At 54.8% G+C, this 12,686-nt stretch overlaps 1 protein-coding gene across 1 annotated transcript in view; it reads left to right on the top strand.

Annotated features, from left to right (window-relative positions):
- GALNT9 (polypeptide N-acetylgalactosaminyltransferase 9) overlaps window positions 1-12,686 on the top strand; it is a 69,531-nt gene that overhangs the window by 55,323 nt on the left and 1,522 nt on the right. Inside the window, exons 7-10 of the mRNA XM_084762811.1 lie at window positions 5,909-6,094; window positions 7,990-8,127; window positions 10,520-10,615; window positions 11,680-11,847. Coding sequence (XP_084618937.1) covers window positions 5,909-6,094; window positions 7,990-8,127; window positions 10,520-10,615; window positions 11,680-11,847 — 588 coding nt within the window. The remainder of the gene's footprint in view (window positions 1-5,908; window positions 6,095-7,989; window positions 8,128-10,519; window positions 10,616-11,679; window positions 11,848-12,686) is intronic.

Raw genomic sequence — 12,686 nt, 5'->3', positions numbered from 1 at the left:
TTTTGCCCTGATCTATCTGACCCTTCAGGCTATGAACTTGAGAGGAACACTAGGTCCAGCACGTGTGTGTGGACAAAGTGGACTTGCAAACAGGGAGAGCCAGGGTGCACTGGGATTCGGGCAGCTACACACACACACACACACACACACACACACACACACACACACACACACACACACACACACACACACACACACACACACACACACACACACACACACACACACACACACACACACACACACACACACGCTCATAGCGCCTGGATTATCTGGAAGCAAACACAGAGTCAGGACAGATCCAGAGAGGAGACAGCAGAGGAAGACAGTGGTGGCAAGCCATCTTTGCTGGCTGGCACTTCGCATGGGCGCCTGTGGCTTCGACAGGAAGCAGACAGACGGCACAGGGTTGGGTAAGAGGAGTGAGAGTGGCTGCCGGGAACTGCCTGCGGGTGAGGGTCTTCCAGATTTCTTTCCTTCTTTAAGCAGGTGGATGTAGAGTGGCTTTTTCAGGAGAGAAAGCTGCTGCTGGGGCCTTGGAAATATAGACTAAGAAAGTCAGAAGTGGGGGCTGGAGAGATGGTCCAGAGGTTAAGAGCACTGGCTGCTCATCCAGAGGTCCTGAGTTCAATTCCCGGCAACCACATGGTGCCTCACAACCATCTGTAATGAGATCTGTTGCCCTCTTCTGCCCTATGGGTGTACATGCAGACAGAGCACTGTATTCATAATAATAAATAAATCTTTGAAAGGAAAAAAAAAAGTCAGAAGTGACCGAGAGGTGCTCAGGTATGGAGCTTGTCTCCATGACAACCCAGGCGACCGGTCCTTTGCCATCCTCAGAGAAAGCAGCTGCCGCGCCCAGGCCTCGGGGTCTGGGTGGATTCGCATGCTGTGGCCCTGAACTCTTCTGCACTGGCCTCCTGGCTTGGTCACTCTTCTCGTTGCTGTGACCGCATAAGCCAACAAAAACAACTTATGGGAAGATGGAAGAAGAGGGGGTTATTTTGGCTGGAAAGTGCAGCTTTTCACAGCAGGAGTGTGAGGCAGATGACCACAGTGTGTCCTGGTCAGGAAGCAGAGAGAGAGATGCATACTGGCTCTCAGAGGCTTTATCTTCTGTTTAGTCCGGTCCCCCAACCCATAGTGCTGCCCACATTCAAGGCGGTCTTCCCTCCTCACCTAACCCAACCCTCACAGAGAGGCCCCCAGAGCTGTTTTCAAGGCCGTTCTCAGTCTTATCAAGTTGACAATCCAGATTAACCACCCCGCCTGCCTCACAAGTCTAGACATCCCAGTGCTTGCCCCATTGGATGATTGATGCCTCTGCCTGGCCTGGGCCCAGTATGGCCACCACTGTGAGAACTTGTGTGTGGCTGTGGTGTCTCCAAGGACCTATTGTCCTGACATGGCTAACTTATTCATGGGATCTGGTGTGATTGATCACTAGGCTGAGATCCCTTCTGGGGAGGAATATAACACTTCACTGTCAGAATGCCTGTGTAACCTTGAAGTGCAACCCCGTTGTGAGCAGCAGTGGGGAGCAAGTGCATGAATCCACACACAGGGGAAACGCGGTGTTACCAACAGCTAGCCAGGACCGTCTACCCCATAGGAACCCTGGGTAGCAAGGAGATGCTCTTCCAGGGCTAGCAGTTCTGGGCCCTATATTGCCCAAGACCTGGGGACTGGAGTGGCAGACCCAGAGGCTTACGGCTCTGCCAGGCTCTTCAGAAGGCAGAGCTGCACTGCTCTGGACACTCCAGCTGGAAGCTTTTTGCCCTGGGCCTTAACTCCCAGCAGCCCCAGCACTGGTGGCTTCGATGGTCCTTGGTTTCTGGCCGCAGACAGACAGACAGCTCAGAGCCACAGCTGAGGTGCCGACTTCTAGGGATGCAGCTCCCAAGCAAGCCTTAGGTGCCGGGACCCTGTGGTGCCAGCGCTCAGGCTTTGGATGTCAGGGCCTTTAGCCCTTAAAGCTTTGCAGCTCTCTGTAGTTCTTCCACCAACCAGGGCGCACCCTTCCCTGTCTAGGGCTCTCTTCTCTCTTCCTTGTCCACCTGCTCTCACCACTCTGCTCTCCTGCTACCCTAGTCTTTTCTTCATGTTACCAGGTCAGCCTGTTGCTATCACGTCTGGGGCGGGTGCGGGGGGGGCAGCAGGGAAGGGAGTCTCCCAGTGACTCACAAACTGAGTTGAGCAGTTTGCTTATATAGCCAGAAAGTGGATGTGGCTAGGGCGTTCGCACCAATCACTGCAGTCCTTGGTACAAACTGAGGGACTGTGTTTACCTTCGCACCAGTCAGCCGTCCACTGTGCAAATGGATAATGCTGTTTGCTCCCATAGCAGTCCTGCTGAACAGCACTCGCCCCACCCCACACACCCCCACCCCGAGACAGGGTTTCTCTGTGTAGCCCTGGCTGTCCTGGACTCGCTTTTTGTAGACCAGGCTGGCCTCAAACTCACAGAGATCCACCTGCCTCTGCCTCCCAAGTGCTGGGATTGAAGGTGCCACCCCCTCCCCCCCCCCCCCCGGCTTGTACAGCGCTCTTAACCACTGAGCATGTCTTCGCCCCTAGAACACACTTTCTGAAAGTGGCTCTATAGAAGACAAATAGGGCCTCAGGCGGGTGGCGGCGGTAGTGTCGGCAGCGCATGCCTCTCATCCCAGCACTCTGGAGGCAGAGGCAGGCGGATCTCTGAGTTTGAGAACAGCCTGGTCTACAGAGGGAGTTTCAGGACAGCCAGGGCTACACAGAGAAACCCTGTCTTGAAAAACAAAAAAACACAAATATAGCATCTCACAGTTTCTTCTTTATCCTTCCTTGTAAAAGTCAGCTCCAAGGCTAAGGCAAGTCCCTGAAGGGTAAGATCCTGCCTGGGCCAGTGGTGTCTCTCAGAACAGGATGTAGATGGGGGGAGGGGAGTGGGAGAAGGGAAGGGGGAGGGGAGGGGAAGGGGGAGGGGAGGGGGAGGGGGCATGTGCCCTGCTGCTCAAGCCACAGGCAGCTCACAGTGCAGAAGCAAGCGTTTGAGCATCTGCCCCGCAGCCGGCTCTTGCAGGCCAGACCTTGTTAGATTTTTGTCCCGACCTTTATTAAACTTAATGGACGCGACAGAACCATTTCCCTCTAATTGGCTCCAGGACTTTCCTCATTAGGGGACACGCAACTGGCATTTCTACAATCACAAGGATGAAAATTGACCTCGGGAACGCAGAGTCCCCCTAATTGGGTTGAGTCGATTAGAAAGGCTGCGTGGGCCCGTCGTATTAATCACAGGTCAGAGATGGTGAGAACAGGCAAACGGATGGCAGAGCATCGGCCTGTGGCTGCAGACTAGCACCCTGCACAGGGACCCCGCTCTCCACACTGCACACCACACAGCACACCACGAAAGCCTCTGCTCCACTGTTTCTCCGCTGGGGACCCTTTACCCTGCTGCCTCACAGCTTGGCTGGTTTGCACTGTTCCTTTCATGTCTCTGTTCAGGTGTCATCCTCAGAGTCCCCCGACCCTGTCTTCACAGGCTTCCCCATGGAGACCCCTCAGCCCCTCCATGTTTCTATTTAGCCGGAGCACATACAGGCTGCACGGGAAAGCTCTGTCTGGTGGGGGAGGCCCTCAAGGGCATACATTTCCCTGGCGTTCCATCCACAACTCCCTGAACACACCGTAAGAGGCAATGGATCTCTGCGTGTGCGGACAGCCTGGTCTACAGGGCGGCTCCCTTTTCCTCACCCTTCCCTCCCGGTGCCCCAACCTGCTTTAGACGGATCCTGCGTTCACACCTGAGCTCCGCAGTCACTGACTGTGTGCACCATGGTGACACCGAGGACTTTTAGACTTGGGAGATGAAAAAGTCCTGCACCGAGCTGTGTCTCCAGGCGATATGAGAACAAATTTCTAGCGAGACAGGAAGTTGAATCTGAGCAGTTCATTTGATGAGCACTAACAAGGTGTGTGTGTGTGTGTGTGAGGCAGGGATCAAGCCATTTCCAGGATAGTTGAGGCCTAAGGGGGCATCTGATCTGAGCCCAAGGTGAGGAGGGCTCAGAGGGCACCTTAGAGTTGTGTGTCGGATCTGAGCTTATTACCACACTGCTGCTATATAAATTGGGTGTCTCAGCTGCTCCCTGCAAGTGGGCAGTCTAGAAGCAGCCTGCTTCCAACAGCTCTGATATTAACAGCTTTGAGCTGCCAAGAGCTCTCTAGGGACACTGGCTACATGGCAACTCTACCATGCAAGCGGCAGGGCTAGCTTGGGCAAGTCTGAGGACCCACACTATGGTGAGGGATATCTAACACCCCAACTGTGGGGAGCAGGCATTACTTGGGGGGGGGTGAGAGATATCTAACGCCCCAACTGTGGGGAGCAGGCATTACTTGGGGGGAGATGAGGATATCTGCTGCCTCATCAGAGGAAGCATCAAGACACTTGTGTCTTCAAAGATTGATTCAAAGATCCCCGAGACTTGCACTGAACTTGCTTGCTCCTCTGTTGCGCTCCGTCTATCTCAGCCTGTTTCCCCTCAGTGGAGCTAACTCCTGGGTCTGTGGAAGGATTAAATGCCACGGGTGCTCACAGTGCATGTGACAGAGCTCGTCTGCCCTTCTTCAGCACGGTTTCGCTTTATGAGATCGGCCTGATGTAGAGGGAGGGGGCACATTGGCTCAGTTCCTGAGCAGCAGGTATGCCCTGCTCGGAGCCCGCTTGTGGATATGCGTGTGCCCTCGCACACATAGGTCACGTGTGATGAGCATGGTCACGTGTTACTTCTGACATTGGCTTAGGTGTGGTCCTGTGGATGTCCTTGGGTAACCTGCTGGGACAGCAGGCTGCAGACGTGGGTCCACAGTTTCTCTCCCACATCCTGGCAGCACTTGTGGGCTCTCTGTGTCACCAGTCTGGGAGAGGCGCTTGCTCTCAGCCTGTCTCTGTGGCTGGACGGCATCAAGCCAATGTTCTTAACCGGGACTCACATCCTTAGCTCCCTGAGATCCTGGAGGGAGTTCCTAGGTCCACCTAGGTCTTGCTGGTTTGTGGCCCTGAGGAACGTTAGCCCCTTTTTGTCCTGTGCCAGCCCCTCCTTCCATCAAAATAGTGTCCCGTGGCCCACACAGGCACATGACATCACACTGAACTAACTCAACCACAGCTTTCAGGCATAGCAACGATGCCCGAGAGAAACATGTTTGGGAAGGAGAGGGTGTGCCTGAGGGAGGCATTGTCTAGGCCTTGTGACACAGAGAGCCCATTTTGTTTTTTTGTTTTGAGACAGGGTTTCTCTGTGTAGTCCTGGCTGTCCTGAACTGGCTTTGGAGACCAGCCTGGCCTCGAACTCACAGAGATCCACCTGCCTCTGCCTCCCAAGGGCTGGGTTTAAAGGTGTGCGCCACCGCTGCCCGGCCCTTCTCTTAGTACTTTCACAGGTTGTCAAAGCAGTACCACATATTGCGGGGGGGGGGGGGGATAAAGCATCATCTAAAAATAAGCTGTGTGTGTGGGTGTCCCAGTTCAGTTGGTTTTTTTTAGGCAACTGGCACCTTTTTTAATCAACTCAAATCAGCTTTAGGTTGCCTCTGGCAAACTGGGCTGGGAGGTAGTTACTGAGAGTCCCTACCCAGAGCACTGAGTGGGGTGGAAGGGTACAAATCCATGCCACACAACATGGAAGAGAAATGAGGCATGATGGGAAATCTTCCCAAAGGGGAGGCAGCCTCATGCCCAAGCCCTGTGGGGACGGCCTAGAGTCCTTGGCTTCCCCTTAGACACCGTCCTCTAACAAGCCCAGCCTGTCCAGGCCCCTGGGCACTCCGGATTCTGGCGGATCAGGGGCCCTCCCACCTGGCATGTCAGGTGGGGGCCCCCTTGGCCTCTAACCTGGTCCAGTCCTCTCGCCCCCAGGTGTGGCAGTGTGGCGGCAGCATGGAGGTGCTGCCCTGCTCCCGCGTGGCCCACATCGAGCGCACCAAGAAGCCGTACAACAACGACATTGACTACTACGCCAAGCGTAACGCGCTGCGGGCTGCCGAGGTGTGGATGGACGACTTCAAGTCCCACGTGTACATGGCGTGGAACATCCCCATGACAGTAAGGCGGGCACTGGGCGGGGCGGACAGATGTGAGGAGGGGAAGGGAATGAGGGCCACTGGGCCACTGGGCCACTGGGCCACGTGCAGGGCAGCTCGGCCACTGGGCCGCTGGGCCGCTGGGCCACGTGCAGGCAGCCTTCGTGGCATGGTGGCTCACACAGGAAAGGGCTTCCTCTCACTGTGGCCACAGCCTTCCCCGCTCCGTAGGTTGTAAGTAGAGGTCAGCCATCCCCTAAGCGTCCCCCCAGTGTTCCCCATGTCTGTCTTCTCCAGCTGGTCCAGCCTCTTTTGGTCTCATTGTCAGAACTGGCACATGTGTGCTTTCTTGTGTTTATATGTTTGGGGTTTTAAAAATTATTATTATGTACACAGTGCTCTGCCTGCATGTACACCTGAAGGCCAGAAGGGGGCATCAGATCACATTACAGATGGTGGTGACCCATGATGTGGTTGCTGGGAATTGAACTCAGGACCTCTGGAAGAGCGGCTAGTGCCCTTAACCTCTGAGCCATTTCTCCAGCCCCCTATATGTTTGTATTAAATGGCGTCCCACTCTGCAGCCCCGGTTGGCTTTGACTCAACCGTCTGCTTCTCCCACACTTGTCTGGGGCCACAGATGTGCCTCACCACGTCCGGCCTACTTAACCTTTTTTAAACGTCTCCTTCCTTTACCCTTCTAAGTTGGCTCACCTCCACCAGGGCAGCATGCCTGGCATTTGGGTACCCATGTGCAGCATCCGTACCACCCACCCTCCATCCCCTGTGACCCTGCTGAGATGCACAAGCCTGACCACCTGAACCCAGGACCTGCAAGGTCCTCTTCCAGACATCCCTCCAGCCTCAAGGTCCAGGATCCCGTTAGACTGGGCAGTCTTACTATAGCAGAGGCAACACCTAAGGGTCCTGTTGTCCAGAACACAAGCTGATTTGGAGAGTACACAACTGTATCTCCGTTAACACTGGAAGAGACCATAGATACCTCAGAAGATAACAACCCTGGATGTCCTGGACTCTCTTTGTAGACCAGGCTGGCCTCGAACTCACAGAGATCCTCCTTCCTCTGCCTCCCCAGTGCTGGGATTAAAGTCATATGCCACCACGGCCCGGCGTGATTTTCCTTTTTATGGCCTGCAATCCCAGGATCATTTGGGAGCACCCTAACTTATTTAATCCTCAAAACAAGGTGTCAGGAAACTGAGACACAGTGAGGGTAAGAGACTGTTCCAAGGCCACACACAAAAAGTGACAGGACTCAAACTTGGTAACCAGGCCTAGGCCGGCTCTACCGTGACCTGAGGGGAGATGGAGCCCCCCAGAGGGCCCTGGATGGGGCAGAAGTTTGTCCTGATGGCTCAGGGCCCACAAAGGGTGCTGGGCTCTTCCACAATTCACTCAGAAGACCACGAGCTCAGCAGAGCTGCTGTGTAGGCGTAGCTAGGGAAAAGATGCACGGCTTAGCACCCCCATCATCCCTGCCTGAGCCTTCCCGGCACTCACATGTAGCATCCTACTGGGTGTAGCTCCCTTGTACTTCCCTGACCTTCTGTACCTGGGGATCAGTTGTGGTGACAACCGCCCAGAAGTCCAGCTGAGTCCGGCTGATACTTTGTGGTCCAGGGTGCCATCATGAGCTTCAGTGGAATACAGGCAAACTCAACACAGATCAGGCAGGAAGAGCAGGCCTCAGGCCTCTTCCCCAAAGGTATGGATTGGCCAAGCATGTACCCAGAGCCTGACCCTCTGTGAGTTCCAGGTCAGGAGGCCAAGAAGAGGCCATGGTAGTCCACTCTAAAGGGCGGGGAGCCCAGGAGTTCCTGACACAGGGAAAGATCTAACCACGGCGTGGCATGGATCTGCAACACTCACACTCTGCCGCATGCCTGTGCCCCCTAGAACCCAGGAGTGGACTTCGGGGATGTGTCTGAGCGGCTGGCCCTGCGCCGGAGGCTGAAGTGCCGCAGCTTTAAGTGGTACCTGGAGAACGTGTACCCCGAGATGAGGACCTACAACAACACCCTCACGTACGGAGAGGTACCGCCTCTGCACGTGGGCCCTGCTGCGGTGGTGGGCTTTCTGCCCAGCACCCCGACCTACCTGTGCCCCAACATCCTGTGCCCTGACACAGACTCCCGCCTGCATAAACGTGTATGTCCTGGTGCACATCCTCAGACGTTCACGAGCAACACCGCTCACCACTGAGTGCACATGGAAACATAACACACCTTTGCATGCAGAAATAGACCCGAACAGATGGGCCAAGGAGATGGCTCAGGAGAGGGAAGGTGCTTGCTGACAAGCCTGGCAGCTTCAGTTTAATCCTTGGGACCTACAAGGTAGAAGCAGCAAACCAGCTCCCTCGAGTTGCACTCTGACCTCCACACCGAGACCACACACAAACACACAAAATGAATACTAATTAATTACTTATTTGGGTATTTTTTTTTTTTTGAGACAGAATCTCCACGTAGCCCCGGCTGACCTGGAACTTTCACTGTAGTTCATGCTGGTATCAAACTCAGACAGATCCTCCTGCTGGGATTAAAAGTGTACACCGCAGTGCCTGGCAAAAATAAATAAAAATTTAAAGGAAATATACCCAGGTAGATAGGTCTGTGTATACATACTCACATGTATAAACAGACATTCACATGTGCTTTTATACATGTGTATGTAGACGTGCAATTAAACACATGCTGGCAAATGCATAAAATCCCACGCGTGGCCATTATACACACTTACACATCTGTGTACATAGTCACACGCATTCACGCATTCATATCAAGATGCACGTGAGCACAAATGCATCATTGCACATGGACGTGCATATGCATGTTGAACCTGTGCTTGCTTACTCACATGAGTGTGTGTGTGTATATGAATGTACACATGTATAGATACAAGATTTTTTATCGCATGCATACCTGTGTGTGACGTATGAGGCATACACACTGAGCATGTCTGCTCCTATGGGTGCAGGTGCACACACACACAGATGCGTACCATTCCTGTTCATGTACACGGAGCTCCCCAAACACTCATTTTCATCCATATACCAAAAAAAAAAAAAAAAAAAGACCAAAAACATCAAACATGGAAGTGCAGACATTTGTGCACTGGTGCCCACACAGCTACATCCACACCACAATGCGTGCATTACGGGCACACACAGAAGCATGGGCGCTGTACCAAGCCACCCTGAGCTCCCAAGTGCACAGCTGTGCACAGAGCCCTCTCTAAAGACAGGCAGAGGCACTGCCTTCCTACTTGGCCCAGGCGTACATGAATCTAAGGTCTCTCACCACAGAACTGGCAGGGAGGAGGGAAGCCCCTGCCCACCCCCACCCCACCCTCACCCCCCCACCCCGCAGACAGCAGCAACCTCCTGTCTCCAGCTTCTCACCTGCGTGAGGGCAGCCCAGCCTCCCTGCTGGCAGGTGGTGGTATACACACTGGTCCTGGGACAGCGCTCAGGGGAGGGGTTGAGGGACCTGGTGGGCAGCCCTTGTCAAACCATCACCACTCAGTCAGATCTAGCCTGTGGGGCGTGAAGCTTTCCTGGAAGTGCAAGCGGAGAGGGAAGCAACTGTTTCTCTGCCCTCCTGTGTTGTCCTTCCTGTTTTCTGCTCGCTGTGGGATCCGCACCGTGTCCTAGGGTCAGGCCCATGGGTCCTTCCAGGGAGCTGTGCTCTGCCACTGACATACAACAAACTCCACAGCCTGAAACCCACCCGGGGTGAAACTGAACCCAGCTCTCCTGGGACAGAGTCCAAGGTCACCAGTGTTCTTCTGGGCAGGGACTGCAGAGTGGGCGCCCCCGGTGCTTGGTATATAGACTAGAGACCATGTGGCCGTTGGTTGGGTCATGTCAGCCCACCAGCAGCTGGAAGCCGGAGCAAGCATTGCAAGTGTGTGTTCTAGGGGAACCTGCAACTATCTCCTGAGCTCGGGGCTACACACAGCCACTTTTGCTGCAGTCCGTAGGCCAAAGTGTCTTGGCCTCTGCGTGCTCAGGAGGAGATGCTAGCACAGGTGGCCCTGAGCTAGTGACACAAGCCTTTCTATTGACCAAATCCAGCCTCATCTACTGGGGCCTTGCTAACTCTCCACACACTCAGAGAACACGTGTCTAAGTGACAAGCACAGTCATCTCTTCCCAGGCTGCCTTGCCCGCTCTTTTCTACCTCCTCCCCATGCGCCCAATACCACACGGAACCTCCTGCCCCACCCCAGCCAGACGCCAGTCCCCAGGGTTTTATCCCAAGAGATGAATTCTGGGTGTAAAGTTCATACCTGTCTCATCGAAGGTAGCCCACAGCCAGCTACAAAGAGGTCACCTCTGCCCCTTAGGGGGACAGGGCGGGAGAGTTCCCGGAAACCTTCCGTCCTTGGTGACCTGCGGTTTCTCTGCTGCTCCTGAATGTAGGTGAGAAACAGCAAAGCCAGCGGCTACTGCTTGGACCAGGGGGCAGAAGACGATGACCGAGCCATCCTCTACCCCTGTCATGGCATGTCCTCACAGGTAGGCAGCGCCTAGACCTCAGGGTGAAGGGAGGCGGTGGGCATGGATCAGGTCACGGAGAGTCCCTGTGCGGTTGGCGCCATGCTCAAAGAGTCTGGAGCAGCTTGGGACTCTGAGGGCAGCGAGTGCCATAAATTAAGACCAAGTCCTTTGGGTCAAATGTTCTTTGGGGAGTCATGAGCAGTCCCATGCTTCAGTTTCCTCTTCGGTTAAATGGGACAGAAGCAGAGCATACTTTCTCAGGCGGTCTTGTGGATTAAGTGGAAGTCACGGTGAGGTGCTGCCTGGCCCAGACACCATGGAGGAGCAAAAGTTGTTTTCCATTCTGTTCTTGTTAGGTCAGCCCAGAGGCTCTCCAGACTTGACTGGGTGCCTTGTGCAGCTCAGGGCCGGGGTTGTCCCAGCCACAGGTGAATGCCACTGTGGTGCTGATGATAGCGGCACCTCCCCAGCAGGTGCTTTGCTTGGTAGGCCTGTCTTGTCTGAAGCTGAGCCTCATTCATGAACATCCATGTAGGTAGGCCTGGGTCTCTGTGAGCCCCTGGGCTTGCTGCCTCCAACGTGGATAGGACAGCCAGCGTCTGTCAGCTAGATAGCCACTGTCTGCTGGATGCTTTTTAAATTTCAGGCTGCAAGGTGCCTGCTTTGGGAATGGCCCCCGTCAGGGGGGTGGGAGACCGCCGCCCTCCACGATGCTCACTCTGCTGGCCTTGTTAACCTCTGTGGCCTGACCTCTCCCACTGGGTTTCCAGGACAGTGGCCAGCTTGAAGGCCAGGGGGCTGTCAGTGGAGGTGTAAATGCTGTCCCTGCAGTCTCTAGTCAACACCTGGGTGTCAGCCCCTGGCTGGCACCATTTTCTCAGGCCCAAGATGAGCAAGCTTGTGTTGGTGGGACACGAACACCTGAGAAAGCGCCTCATGCAGTGATCAGGGTGGACATGGCCACACCAACACCACGTGTTCTCCTGCTAGAGAGCGTGTTGGTGAAGGCCTGGGTGCAGACAGGATGAGGTACCTTGAGCCTGAACCTCAGTTCCACTCACAGCTCCCACTGTCTCCCCCAGCTGGTGCGCTACAGTGCTGACGGTCTCCTGCAGCTGGGCCCCCTGGGCTCTACTGCCTCCCTGCCAGACTCTAAGTGCCTGGTCGACGACGGCCGGGGACGCATGCCCACCCTGAAGAAGTGTGAGGATGTAGCCAGGCCCACACAGAGGCTGTGGGACTTCACCCAGGTCAGTAGGTGAAGCAGGCGAACGGAGAGACGTGTTTGGGCTCAGTTTCCGAGGGCTCGCCAAGGAGGCTGAGCAGGGCAGCTCACATCATGGGGGGAGGGAGGGGGGAGGGGGGGAGCCCACACCAGCCAGCTCCCTCCTTCCCATCTGTTACTTCATCTGGGCCCCCAGCCCATAGTTAATGTCAGCAAACATGCCCGAAGACACACCCAGCGGTGTGTTGGCTGTCCTGGGCGCTTCTCAGTCAGGATGCTAGTCAAGATTGATCACCTCGTGCCCTGTGGTACAGAAAGTCTACAAAACTGGCTCCTGAGTCACACAGGAAGAGAGAGAGGCACTGCCTTGCCCACCCCAGCACCTGGCCTCAGCCAGAGAGAGAAGGCGGCTTAAGAGACCCCTCAAGGGGCTGGAGAAATGGCTCAGTGGTTAAGAGCACCGCCTGCTCTTCTGGAGATCCTGAGTTCAGTTCCCAGCAACCACATGGTGGCTCACAACCATCTATAATGAGATTTGGTGCCCTCTTCTGCAGATAAAACACTCATATACAATAAATAAATCTTAGAAAGAAAGAAAAAAAGAAAGAAGGAAAGAAGGAAAGAAAGAAAGAAAACCCCTCAAGGGCTAGGCCTGTGGTGGTGCACGCTAATCCCAGCACTCGGCGGATTTCCCAGCCTGGTCTACAAAGCGAGTCCAGGACAGCCAAGGCTATACAGAGAAACCCTATCTGAGAGAGAGAGAGAGAGAGAGAGAGAGAGAGAGAGAGAGAGAGAGAGAGAGAGAAACTCCTCAAGGTTCTGATGCGTTGGATTCTGAATCCGACCGTTGCCCGACTGCCCCTC

This window comes from Acomys minous, assembly GCF_964271855.1.
Source record: "Acomys minous genome assembly, chromosome: 16".
Lineage (NCBI taxonomy): Eukaryota > Metazoa > Chordata > Mammalia > Rodentia > Muridae > Acomys > Acomys minous.
This window is presented reverse-complemented; position numbering and strand designations above follow the sequence as displayed.